The 14,472-nt window shown below is 41.2% G+C and overlaps 1 protein-coding gene across 3 annotated transcripts in view; it reads right to left on the bottom strand.

Moving 5' to 3' along the window:
- Nucleotides 1-14,472, bottom strand: part of Nudt13 (nudix hydrolase 13) — a 43,664-nt gene that overhangs the window by 9,955 nt on the left and 19,237 nt on the right. For all 3 annotated transcript variants that reach the window (XM_005367610.2, XM_013353957.1, XM_026789559.1), the window contains exons 2-4: nucleotides 10,496-10,588; nucleotides 2,341-2,480; nucleotides 610-744 (exon numbers count right to left, since the gene is read on the bottom strand). In XM_005367610.2, the coding sequence (XP_005367667.1) occupies nucleotides 610-744; nucleotides 2,341-2,480; nucleotides 10,496-10,578 (358 nt within the window). In that variant the 5' untranslated portion in view covers nucleotides 10,579-10,588. The remainder of the gene's footprint in view (nucleotides 1-609; nucleotides 745-2,340; nucleotides 2,481-10,495; nucleotides 10,589-14,472) is intronic.

The raw sequence follows: 14,472 nt of genomic DNA, 5'->3' as shown, positions 1-14,472 counted from the left end.
AGGGGGTGGTGGTGGTGGAATGCATGCTCATGCACAGGGCATGGCTCCCAAGTCTGATTTTTGGAAGATTAGAGATGCGATTCTTAGGTTAGTCTGGAAATGGAGAGCACAGCACTACTCCAGATCCTCCAGAGTGGTCAGGACCAGCAGCACAGTCCTTGGAAACAGAGATGGGAGGTCGAAGCTCACTCCACCACCATTCCACTTTCACCAGACACTGGAGAAAGAGGAAAAGCACGGGAGGACCCAAACTGACTCTGGAGTGCAGGGTGGAGGACCCTGAACCACTCCATGGAAACTCTCGGCGGGCTGGCCTCATCCTCTGTGTAGAGGAGGGCGATCTGTAGCTCCTCAAGTGCTGGGATTACAAACATGTACTAACATGCCGACCTTCCGCTGCTTTTTAGCTCCCCCCCAAAAAAAACTCACTATGTAGGCTACGATGGCCCAAAACTCTCCTTTCTTACTCTCTTTTCAGTGATGACAGTGTTTTCCTTATTTAAAGGGAAAAATTGGTAATGTTTTTGTATGTGTAAAATTTTCTTTAAAGTAGTTTTATGCAGAACCCTAAAATCAGGGAGGTCCCTAGCAGGAAAAGGGGTAACGCACTGTGAATGGAGGATGCGCTACTCAGACCTAGATCCAGAGCAAACCACGCCTCGCGCTCGTTGGAGCATCCAATCAGCACTGAATCTTCTATTCTTTGTGAATCCTGTCCAAACTTGCCCAGCAGCCTCTCCAACTCTAAACAGCAAAAAAGAAGACGGAGAAGAAAGTAAGACGTGAATTTTAGTCACATCATCACAGGCATGTGAGACCCACAGGAGGGACTTCTGCTTAAAATACATAGTTGCTACCTCAGGATCAGCTGGGTCTGTTACAGAGTATCTTACATACCAAAATTTGTATGTGCTTCAATCTCTCAAATAAAATAAGATAGTATTTGCCAATACTTTAGATAGCTCTTGGTTGCTTAAAATATCAAATAACAATGCAACTATGTACACAACTGTTTTACACTGTTGTTTAGGGAATAATAAGAATGAACACCTGACCATTTTTAGTATATCATATTTTTTTTATTGGTATTTACCCTTAATTCAATGGTTGCAGGATTTTTTTCTCCCTGCTACTAGATTCAATCTAGGAATCTCATTGTGGAGGTTTGAATAAGAATGGCCCCTGGCCGGGCGGTGGTGGCGCACGCCTTTAAACCCAGCACTCGGGAGGCAGAGGCAGGCGGATCTCTGTGAGTTCGAGACCAGCCTGGTCTACAGAGCTAGTTCCAGGACAGGCTCCAAAACCACAGAGAAACCCTGTCTCGAAAAACCAAAAAAAAAAAAAAAAAAGAATGGCCCCTGAAGGCCCTTGTGTTTGATATTTGGTCCTCAGTTGGTAGAACTATTTGGGAAGGATCAGGAGGTGTGGCCTTGTTGGAAAAGGTGTGTTACCGCAGAGAGGTGTGCAGGAAGGCTTTGAGGTTTTAAAAGCCCATACTGTTTCCAGTGTGGTCTCTGCCTCCGGGTTCCAAACTGTAAGCTCTCAGCTACTGCTCCAGTGCCATGCCTTCCTGCCATGGTGCTCCCAACCCTCTGAAACGGCAAGTCTGAAATACAGTCTTCCTTCTGTTAGCTGCCTTGGTTGTGGCATTTTACTACAGCAATGGAAACATAACTAAGACACTCGTGTACGCTGGTCCAGTAACAGACCACTGAGTCACATCCCCTGCTGTCAGCTTAAAAAATATTTTCAATTCACACTTGAATCTCAAAAATAAAATCCCCAAATTCAAAAGGTGTAGATCTCTAATTATATGTACTATAAAGGGTCTCAAAATTAATTTTATTCAATTTTGACCTAGTCAAAATCAAGTTAGATTGCAAATCTTGAACTATGTAAACTGCAGTTCCCTGAGGCTAGGAATCACTGGCCTAAGGCAAGGCTGGGAAACCTTCTCTGTAAAAAGATAAATATTTTGTAGTTTATAATAAAGTCTGTGGTATATTACAGTATGCTGTGGACACAGTATGCCAAGGAATGAGTATGACGTGCTACGACACAGTTTCATTCACAAAATGGGCAGTGGTCCAGCCCACTTGAACAGCAGTTTCATGGACTTCTGCTGAAGTCACTTACAGTTCACATTCCCACCAAGAATATCTACCTAATTCAAGTTCATACAATAAGTTATTAATTAGCAGAAATAGTTATGTAAGCCTGAGTCAAGAGCTGTTAGAAAATCTATTTGAAATGCAAGGGTATCTTTTGGAGCTCCAGTGTGACCTGAATCCTACCTAATGGCCAAAGCCTCATCTGCTCCCCTGTGCACTTTGACCTTACCTGCTCGGCTAAGCCGGGGGACCAGGTATTGCCGTCCTGAAGTCTGCAGCAAAGGAGCCAGATCATGAAAGAGGTAAAACACTCCGGCCTGCCGAGCTTTCCTACAGGCCTCGTCATCTTCCTTCAGTTCAAATAAATATCTGTATTTGGGGAGTAAGCATCGAAAGACCAGACTTAGACCAGTGAGGTGACCAAAAGCCTGACAACCTGAGCTCAATCTCTAGAACCCACACGGGAGAAGGAGGAAGCCAACTCCCTTGAGTTACCCTCTGACCCTCACATACAGGCCAGGACATACAGATACAGTCCAAGTTAAATAAACAAGCCAACATAAATAAACCAAACTTGGTTCTTTGTCTATCATTCATTTGGGGGAGTTCTTAACTCTTGTGTGTGTGTGTGTGTGAGTGTGTGTGTGGTGTGTGTGTGTGTGTGTGTGTGTGTGTGTGTGAGTGTGTATTACAGTACTGGAGTCTGAACCCAGGGACATGGACATGTTAGGCATCTCTTCAACACTGAGCTATATGCTCAATTCTCTTCTCACCTTTATCACTAAGTTACCCTGGCTGGTCTTGAACTCCAGCAGAGCCTTGAATATAATCTCCGGCTCTAGCTTCTCGCATAGCTGTGACTACAGGACTGTGTCATCATGACAAGCTCCACACTCATTTCCTTTCGTCCCAGTTTGCTCCAAAGTTGAGGTGGCTACAGGTGACCATGCACCAGATCTGGTCTTCACCCTGCGCTCCCGTCCACCCTTCTGTGGGCCACCGAACCCTTTGTTCCCTGTACATCTCTGCAGAAAGACTGGCTTCTTTAAGGACAGGGTCAGCTATTCTTGGCTTTTCATTTCAGTAATCAGCATATGAAATGGTTTAGTTCAGCGGTATTTATTGGCTTGAACTTGAAGGGCAATAAAACTCACTGAATTATACCTTAAGGATCTTGGCCAGCTCTCCACAGTGAGGCAAGTATTAGCGGGCAGGGACGGAAAGGAAGAAAGGAAGAGGTACAGACCCACAGATGCGAGGGGCTGCGTTCACTGGCCTTTAGGGATTTTCATTTAATCTAGCCCCCCCCCCTGGCTTGGGAGTTGTATTAGTCTGGACTCCAAATCCCAGCATGCCCTGAGTGAGGGTCAGGACCACTCCCAAAGGGTATTTAAGTGGGCTCCCAGAGGAGAAACATGTGGTTCTGGGTTTGCACGTGCTCCCTGAAGAGTCCAAGAATAAGAAAATAAAAATGTAGATTCCAGAAATAAGAATGTAGAAATAAAGAAATATAAAGTTATAATGAAAGACCCCCCCCCATACTTGAAAGACCTCTGTGCCCACGTACTATGTTAAACTCTGCTGAAAATTTAGCTGGGCCCCCGGGCTCAGCTGATGCTAAAACTGGATATCTATGGGTTACAGACTCACTGACTAGGCTGAGGAGAGGGAATATTCCACCCCCCAAGACACCCTATCTAAATTGTCAACTTGCAGCAGGGTGTTTTATCTGTCTTTATGGTTTTTCGGGGAAATTCGAGAATAGACATGGGCCATTCCCAGGATGAGCTAAGCCCACCAATTTGAGAGCCAATGAAATGCTTGTGCTATACTACCCTCTTATGTAATCATTTTTCCCTATAAATATGGCTGTTGAATTTGCCCGGGGTGCTCAGTTGGCATACGCTGCTGTTGCACCCACAGGCACCTGTGTAATCAATAAAGACACCTCTTGTTGATTGCATCTGTTGGCCTGAATTATTGAGACTGGGGGATTTCTCCCACCGCCCTTGAAAACTAGGGTCTTTCAATACGTCTAGGAGAATGAGAGCAGAATATCAGCAGCTTTCTTAGCAGATCAAAGATCACTCATTCACAGTGAGCTGTTTTCTCAGATGCTTGGGAAACTTAGGTCATTTCCTTTTACAATTAGCTGTTTTATTTACAAGACCAGAGCTCCCTACAAACTGAGAGTAGTGTCCTGGCCATCCTTGATGAATGACAGATGTGAACTGAGTTAACCTTTAGAAGACTGGGTTAGGCACTGTCTCTGTTATGGGAAACTGTTGCCACCAGAGGAAGGGCATGGGGCTCTGGTATACACCTGGAGGTACCAGGAGACAGTGGGCAAATACAATGGCTTAATTAATGAGCTCTGATAATGGAGGTTGTAAAGTATGGCATTCAGTGTCTGAGTTTTACCTTGAGATACTGTAAAGAACCAATTATTCTGATTTATCAACCTTCTAGTATTACTAGCAGCCCCTTTTCTGGCTAATTGCTAAAGACATCTGTTTTCTTTTCTTTTCTTTTCTTTTCTTTTCTTTTCTTTTCTTTTCTTTTCTTTTCTTTTCTTTTCTTTTTTTGGTTTTTCGAGACAGGGTTTCTCTGTGGTTTTGGAGCCTGTCCTGGAACTAGTTCTTGTAGACCTAGTCTCGAACTCACAGAGATCCGCCTGCTTCTGCCTCCCGAGTGCTGGGATTAAAGGCGTGCATCACCACCGCCCGGCTTTTTTTTTTTTCTGTTTTCTTGCAATTAGTGACTTTCGCTAAAATCTTCTCTAAAACATATTTCATGATAGCTGCCTAGTTATCCATGAACATTAAAACACACTCCCTTCCTATGTTGACTGACCCACGGGGTCAGGGCAAAATCGTAAAAATTCCTTTGTTTGGAGCTAATGCTTGGTGCCCTACTATAAAAAGTGGGTTCAGAAACCGGCCTGGGGCCACAGCCTAACAAACACCATCTCTGGCTGTGGTCTCAGCACGCTGATAAGCTTTTGTGCCCTGCGGTGTTTTTTTTTTTAATTTTTATTTTTTTATTTTTAAGTTTGCTTCTGGTTTATTAGACTTGGTGGTGTTCTCATCTTTGCGTGATCCCCCCTTCCTGGACCCAGCACTTGTCATTTTCCTTTCTCCTCTGCCATGGGCTTGGCCACACAAAGAAATCCAATTATGTCAAATCAAACCGAATAGAAATGCCCATCATTTTTATCAAGTATGGCGCTCTCGGGTGAAACATGCCTTTAATCCCAGTACTCAGGAGGCAGAGGTGGTGGATCTATGTGAGTTCCAGGGTAACAAGCGCTAAGTGGAAAGGCTGTCTCAAAAAAGTAAAAAAACAAACAAACAAACAAAAAAAAAACTACTGGTTTCTCAAAAAGAGACAATAATAAAGCAAATTCTAGGCTTTTCTAGTACCTTCATTTAGGGTGGCTGTAATCTGTCTATAAGCTTTACAAATTGAATCAGAGTCCTTAAGATTCAGTAGCGAGACGGGAGAAATGGCTCAGAGGTTAAGAGCACCGGCTGCTGCTCTTCTAGAGGTTCTGCGTTCAATTCCCAGAAACCACATGGTGGCTCACAACCATCTGTAATGAGATTTGGTGCCCTCTTCTGGTGTGCAGGCAAAACACACTATTCATAATAAATAAATAAAAATCTTATAAAAAATTAGTGGGTGATTAAATGAGCATTCTCTTGGGGGCTTAATTATTAACCATTTAACTATTAAAACTCTTTAACCAAACTAGGGTGTATCTCAGTGTTAGAGTGCTTATTTGGCATGTGAGGCCCTAGGTCTGATCTCCATACAAAGGACAAAAAAAAAAAAATATTAAGCCCTAAAACAGACTCTCAATATTATGCAAATGGTCTGTTGTAGTCCCAGTCCAATTAAAAAATCAAAGCTGGCTTCAGAGTTGGAGCATGGCTCTCTCCTTCTCTAAAGCCAAGCATGCTTGTTAAATTAAAATCCAAAATGTCTGTCTCACGTTAAAAGAGTCACCTGATATGGGATAGAAGAAAAACCAAAATTAAGCGACTATTTTATTGCCATTACCTCATAATTCTTTGGTTTTATTTTGACTCTTTGACGGGTTTTCTTAAGATGTAAACATTATCTAAAATTTATAGGATTTATATATATATTAAACTTTTGTCATGATATTAATGGTCATATAGAATATTACATAACTCTGGGGGCTGGAGAGATGGCTCAGCAGTTAAGAGCACTGACTGCTCTTCCAGAGGACCAGGGTTCGATTCCCAGCACCCACATGGCAGCTCACAACTGTCTGAAAATGCAGTTCCATGAGATCTGACACCTTCACACCAAATGAACATAATAAAGTTAAATAAAAAAAAGTTTAAAAAAAAAGAATATTACATAACTCTGGAAAAAGGTTTCATCTACCTTCCTGTACATGATTTCAGGTTTGAGTCTCTATCAGTTTTCTGCAGTGAACCATGACCATGCCTACCAGCAACCTCTGAAGTCTCCAAAAGGAGGATGGGGCTCCACAATGACAATTCCAGAAGAACCATGATAACACCACTAAGCTGAAAACCACCACCTAAAGATTGGTTTTGGGCTACAAACTACTCAGAACCATTTTGAGGTGGCGAGCTGAGATGATCCAGCCTCACAGACTGCTCTAGCCAGGACATGAGACACCCTGAACTTTCCCGCTATGCAGAGACTGGACAACAAGTGATACAGCTCCCTCTCCCAGGACTCGACAGTTAGCCAGCCTTTTCTTTTTGGGATTCCCTAAAGATGCCATCACCCCCAGACAGCAGGAAGTAAATATAAGAACACAACACCCACATGCCCAAGAGGTGGAATGGGTAGTTTTTGGTCTTTCATGGGGCTATGGATATTTGTCATAGTTTAGGGGGATTGGTTACAAATCATTACTGGTAATGGTCAGGAAAAAAATTGAACAAAGGAGATTTGATTTAGAGATCTTGTTTTGAAAAGAAAAAAGAAGGATATAGATTTGATAGGATAAAAGGGTAGATTATTGAATCTGCTCTGAAAAGAAAAAAGGGAGGATATAGATATAAGATAAAAGGTGGATTTCTGAATCTACTTTTAAAAAGCAACTACTAGTTTTTAATGTTTTACATTGGATTGGACTTTTGTATATTGTATACAAATTTTGTACATTGGTACAAATTTAAGATTAACTTTGTTAGAACATATGCATATACATTTCTACTCTTGTTCAGGGTACTGTACCTATACAGCTCATTTAACATTGAAACACAAATTTCTAGTCCTTGAGAGTTGCTATTATCAACTGTTTAGGATAATAAGGAAATGCAGGTTAGTAATGAATCACCTATTATAATGGAACTTGTAATCATATTAGGTATGTTTATAAGGTCAAACAGATATATTTTAAATAGACAGGTCATTTTTAAACACTTTAGAGAACTACAGAATATAGCATTTAAGATGTTTTAATAATATGTTTTTTTTTTAAAGACAGTCAGACAAATCTGCTCCTGGTAGCACTTCAGAGAAAATGATGGGCATATAAAAAAAACAAAAAACAAACCTCCACCTGAAGTTTACATTATTTGTGGTGAAGTAAGCCACTGGGTAAGAAAGTACTCTGGCCTTGATTGCTAACTGTATGCTCTACATATTGGACAAGCAGGACACAAAAGAGAGTGACTGCCAACTTTGTTAAGACAAGGCAGAACAGTCCTTCAAAAATCCTGCTTCATAGAAAAGTCTGTCAGATATGCTAGGCCTTTAGGGCAAAGATGGATTTCCCGACATTGTAGAGGGACTCTAGGTGACTGTCCAGGCAGGCAGCCAGCTGTTTCTGCCATTTCTCAACATTTTTTTTTGGAAGTTGCTTGCTTGCACATCCTGTTTACTTAGTTAACACTGTTTCCTTCTTGGGTCTCTGAGGGAGTTGAAGACTAGATAGTTACAGTTTTCCTTGTTTATCAGACACAGAAAAGGACTCACTAAAGAGGTGTAAAGTGTAAAGTGTCTCAGGTTGAGAGACATCAAAAATAGTTTTGGGTGACAATACAAGTTATGATAAAAAGTAAGTTAGGGACAAGACTTTTGACTTACCAAGATAGGAAAGATAATGGAGTTTTTCCTCTGAATTTGTCAAATGCAAATGGACTAGACACTATTGATGTATTTACTGCCTATATATATTATATATAGTTATTGTACTTATTATATATTGTTTTTCTTATATTAGTTATAGCCTTCTTTTTTATTTTAGACAAAAAGGGGAAATGTAGTGATATTTTGTTTGTAATCTAACAAATAAAGCTTGCCTGAAATTAGAGTGCAGAGCTAAGCCACTAGTTAGTCATAGAGGCCAGGCAGTGGTGGCACACACCTTTAATCCCAGCATTTGGAAACCAGAGGCAGATAGATTTCTGTGAATTCAATGTGACCCTGGACTACACAAAATTGACCCAGTCTAAGAGAGAAAGAGACTCAGGTGGGTGGAGACTCACACCTTTAATCCCACACCAGCCAGCGAGGTGGAGACTGGAGTGATATGGCTGGGTGGAGAGAGACAGAAGCTCACTGCAGTCTGGGGATGCAATCTGAGAGGCAGTCTGAGCATGCAGTCCATCTGAGGACTCATAGAGGCAGAAGGTCTCTCTAGTGGCTGGCTGTACTGTTTCTCTGATCTCTCAGTTTTCACCCCTAATATCTGACTCCAGGTTTTTATTATTAAGAACAATTAGAATTCATGCTACAGGATCCCTTAGTACTGAAGCTAAAGATGGTTGTGAGCTGCCATGCAGATGCTGGGAACCAAATCTGGACCTTCTGAAAGAGCAACAGGTGCCCTTAACTGCTGAGCCTTTGCTCCAGCCTTTTATTTTTTTAAATCTCCCTCTCCCTATTCTACCTTCTACTGAAGTGTATCTCTTTTGAATATTTGCTGTTTCAAGAAACAAATTATACTATTCAATATAATTTACCTGTGTTTGTTAAAAATCACACTAAACAGGGCTGCTTTAACATCTCCCTTTCCGTGCATTCACCTAAAAGTATTTCAGTGCCTGTTATGTGGGAATCACAGAGGAAAGTCAAAGTATTAGCTGGGTGTGGTTATGCACACAGGCAGTCCCAGAACTTGGGAGGCTGCAGCAGAAGAACAAGTGGTCAAACCATCTTGGACTATACAGTAAGGCGCTACCTCAAGGGGACAGAGAGATGGCTCAGAGTTTAAATAGCACTAGCTGCTCTTCCAGAGGTCCTGAGTTCAATTCCCAGCAACCACACGTGGCTCACAACCACCTATAACAAGATCTGGTGCCCTCTTCAGGTGTGCAAGCAAACATGCAGGCTGAACACTGTATACATAATAAATAAGTCTTTTTTTTTTTTTTTTAAAAATAGATGGTACCTCAGATGACTCAGCCAGTAAAGTGCTTGCTCTGCCGACATGAAGACCCAAGTTTGGATCTGTAACACACAAAAAGGTTGGGCAGGGCTTTATAATCCCAGCGCCAGGGAGAGAGAGACAAGAGGATCCCTGAGGCTTGTTGGCTAGCCAATCGGTGACATCTAGGTTTAGCTGAGAGACCCCAACTGAAAAAATAAGGTGGAGAACTAAAGGAACAGTTCTGTAGTTAGGAGCACTGGGTGCTCTTCCAGAGGACCTGAGTTCAGTTCATGGCAATCAACGTGGCAGCTAACAACCATCTATACAGTTCCACAGGGTCTGACACTCTCTTCTGGCTTCTGTGGACACTGCACACACGGTACATAAACATAAGCAGGCTAAATACCCATATAAAACTTTAAAAACAGTAAGATGGAGAAGTGACTGAGAAAGGTCAGCCTCTGCCTCCATATGCATAGGCACACCCAAGTACATTCACTCTTCTCCACATGTGTAACCATAAATATGTACACACATGAAAAAATACAGCTAGACCCTGTCTCAAAACAAAAACAGTAACAACGACAAAAAGACAAAGCCCGTTCCTTTTCCTGCCCTTCTTTCTCTTCTCCTCGTCTCTTCCTCCTACTCTTCCTATTTCTTCTTCTGGAGAGAGTGTTTCATGTAATCTGAGCTGACCTCAAATTCTCTATGTAGATGAGGAGAACCTTGAATTCCTGGTCCTCCTGCCTCCACCAGCTACATGTATCACCTCTTGGCCAAAAGGACAACGTCTTATTTGAATAGAACTTATAGTCAAGATTATGAAACATTTTCAATGTTGGAATTTTATTACTAAGTGGATTTCAAAGGTAAATAATTTACAGTGAACATTATGTGTAATTTTATCTCACACATTTAATTTTTAATATGGGATTTAAAAAAGAGTTTAGAGCTTAGTATTTTTAGGCTCAAAATAATCAGATTGGTCAGAACTCACCGTGTCTTGTTGACATAAGTTGACAGTAGCCTATAGCACCAAAAAGATTTCCTTCGGCAAACTGTTCCACAATACAGAGACATTGTTGGGTTCCTAGAGAAAAATGGAGGTTTGTTTGTTTTGTTTTTAGGGTCATAGTATGCATTTAAAGTACTAAATCAACACGAGTTATAGTTTAAGCTAGGCCAGAACCACTTTGCAGTATCAGGAAAAAACAAAAAACAACGAAAACCAAGACTCATATGGACAGGCTTTGACACTACTTTTGTTTTGTTTATTTGTCTGTTGCTTGTTTGATGGGGAACTTCCTTCAGCCAATGGCCTTTCAGAGGCTGGACCAGGTTGGGTGTGACTTTGGGGACCAAAAGCCCACGGGAGCACCTGCTCGGCCTCTTCCCACTCGCCACACCTGGATGTTGGACCCCATTCCTGTTTCCTTATTGTAGTCCACGAATTTCCCTTTTAATAAAGAAAAACCTTAGTATACTCTATTCTGAGCTAGTGTGGGGTTCCTTTATTCACGTTCCCTCTTATCTGACACGTTCGCTTCATCTGGATACCTAATGCAGGGCTGAGTTCACGCTTACTGGGGCCCCACCAACCCACCACCATGCTCCTAGTTTGCCATCTGGGCATGTTTCTTGCCTGCCCGTGGCTCACCTGCTGCTGCTTAGGAACCTGACTTTCCCTGTCATAGCCCAATGTTGAAGGGACTCGCGATTGAGGGGAAGCTTTGGGTATCCTTCTCATTCCAGCTACCAACTCTCTCCGTGTATGGAATCACTTTAATTTTCCTTAATAAGTGCTTTCATTTTGTTAAACAAGGCATATTAACAGTATCTAAGCAGGCAACAGTGCGTGCGGAGCCAGTGCAGGATGCTATGCAAAGAAACTGGCAGGAGCCTGGGCTGCTTACATCTCTCCTCCCTCTGCCATGCGCTACAACTGTGACACCTGCTGGCCAATAAAGATTATTGCACCTACTCCAATTCACTGTAATTGCCTAGGGCAGGCAAGTAAATTGAAATTTGAAAGGTATATGATGACTGACTATATTACCATTCATGAATTTAATAACCATTTTGCTTATGTTATAGATGATATTCTGCAAGACTTATGTGATTTTCCTTATACATCCATTTATTTGACTTTGGGAATTAGCTTTGATTTTCATATTATATCTTTAAGAAAATGGTTTGATAACAGAGCCAAGAATGAGACACTTTTAGAAATGATACAGATTTACAGACTAATAATGAACAGCTAGCTGAAAAAAATAACACTTATTGAAAAGGAAAACATTAATTTGACAGACAAAATTCAATCCAGTTCAAAGGGTGCTGAGCAATTATCTGAAAGAATTCATACTGCTAAATTTAACAATCAGAATCTGTTGAAAAGTTATGATAGGTTAATGGACAAGGTATCTCTGTAGGAAGGCAATATGCATGCTATCCAAATAATGTCCAAGGATGAGACATTGTCCTTACTGGACAAATTTCATACCTTGGAATCCTGTGTGAAGAATAACAACCAGAAGCTAAATGAAACAATGAGGGTACTAGAACAGAACACAGGACTGGAGATTCAGATTTTACAAAAGGCAGTAGCAAAAAGATTTGCAAAGACTGAGGAAATTATTAGAACTGATGAGCAAGGAGAGAAGGTACAAGTACAGAATTTAGCCTTGCCAGTACAGGTTAAAGTCAGGAATGACTTACCCAGAGTTTTAACTGTTTATCCAGCAATCTCCTCTGAGAAGCTAACAGGTACAAAATACCCTAAGGTAGTCAAAGAATATAAATGGAAACTTATAGGTATGAGCGAGCTAAAGGAAATTAAGCAAGCAACAATTATCTTATGGCTTGCACTCGCCAGTTGTTAGGGAAATAGTAAAAATGCGGGCTTCAAGCAATAAGGCTATTAGTCTCGGTGGTTCTATAAGATAGACCCCAGCTGCTATGGAAATGCTATTGGCGAGAAGAGGCAAAAATTTTAGAACAACAGGGAAAAACAAAAGGATTTAAGGCCTCCCAAGATCAAATTCTTGGTGAAGGCTATCACTCCAATTCTTAGGACCAGGCTCTCTACGATGAACACACCTTGCCCTATGCAGCACAGTACCTTTAAATGCTTGGGACAGAATCCAGGAACTAGGAAAGGAGGTGAATCATAAACCAGGGTTAAACAGGGCCAGAGAGAACCCTTTAGTGACTTTTTATAAAGATTAACTTTATAATATAATAAATACTATAATTATTAATAATATTAAATAATATAAATAAAAACTTTATAATTAACTTGTATAAGGCTGTACAAATAGGAGTAAGAGGCCCAGAAGCTAGATGAGTACTTATTGAACAGTTTTTGAAAATTCCAACTTAGAATGCAAAAAGACACTTGGGCCTTTAAAGGACAGATCATCACCAATAGATGAATGGATCTTGCATACAATGAATGTTGAGACACTTGACTATAGTACTAAGGCTTGGGTAGGAGAAGCAATTTCCAGTGGTATGAGGAGACATTAAAATGCCAAATGTTTTAATTGTGGTAGAATAGGACATCTGAGAAAGGACTGTAGGCAGTCCTAGGAATAATGCCTCCTTTGGGAATGGCAAGAATAGGCAGCCTCAACCTTCTGGAATATGTAGGAGATCTGGCAAAGGCTGACTTGAACCAATGAAGGTAGATCAACAAAAGACAGACAAGGCAACCCAATACCATCGGGAAACTCCTTGGGAGGCCTCTCACAGGCCCCCAAGTCAAAAGTGAACCAGTCATTCCCTGTCACTGTGGAGGACATGTCTCACCGGGAAAATAAAAAAAAATCCAGTGCCTGCTGTAAAAAAAAAAATACTGTGCTGGATGATGGAATAAACATGGAGAATGAATCAAGAATTCCAATGGGAAATAGGAAACATATATTCTGGCAGATCAAAGACCAAAGCTAAGAGTGCATATAAATGGCATCGTAACTGATGGATTACTGGACACGGGTGCGGCTATGTCTGTCATTACTCCAGAATCTTGGCATCAAAACTGGCCTCTTCAACAGGTATATGTTCAATTCCTAGGAACTGGAATCCTATCTCAAGTGAAACAAAGCACGAGATAGGTTGAATGCATAGGGCTAGAAGGACAGAAAGGAAGGCTGAGGACTAATATCACAGTTAATTTATGGGGTGGAGACCTGCTGCAGCAAAGGACTACCCAGATTAACATTTCTGAGTCCCAGAAACAAGGATATTATAAGGTACTATACACAAAGGTCACCAGCCATTCAGGCTGTACAAGAACACAATGTACCCAGCAAAACTCTTCAAAGACCCCAAAAGAATGATACTCAACTTCATATAAAAAAGCAAAAACCCAGGATAGCCAAAACAATCTTGTACAATAAAAGAACTTCTGAAGGCATTACAATCCCTGACTTCAGACTCTACTACAGAGCTACAGTACTGCAAACAGCCTGGTACTGGCATAAGAACAGACAGGAGGACCAATGGAACTGAATAGAAGACGCGGATATCAATCCACACATCTTCAAAACCTGATTTTTGACAAAGAAGCAAAAAAAAAAAAATCAAATGGAAAAAAGAAAGTGTATTTAACAAGTGGTGCTGGCATAACTGGATATCAACATGTAGAAGAATGAAAATAGTCCCATATCTATCACCATGCACCAAACTCATGTCCAAATGGATCAAAGACCTCAACATAAAGCCAGCCACACTGAGCCTTATAGAAGAGAAAGTGGGAAATACACTTGAACACATTGGCACAGGGAACCACTTCCTAAATAGAACCTCAGCAGCACAGACACTGAGAGAAACAATTAATAAATGGGACCTCCTGAAACTAAAAAGCTTCTGTAAAGCAAAGGACATGGTCAACAAGAAAAAAACGACAGCCTACAGAATGGGAAAAGATCTTCATTGACCCCACATCAGACAGAGGTCTGATCTCCAAAATAT

The sequence above is a fragment of the Microtus ochrogaster genome, unplaced genomic scaffold (assembly GCF_000317375.1).
Source record: "Microtus ochrogaster isolate Prairie Vole_2 unplaced genomic scaffold, MicOch1.0 UNK21, whole genome shotgun sequence".
Classification (NCBI taxonomy): domain Eukaryota; kingdom Metazoa; phylum Chordata; class Mammalia; order Rodentia; family Cricetidae; genus Microtus; species Microtus ochrogaster.
This window is presented reverse-complemented; position numbering and strand designations above follow the sequence as displayed.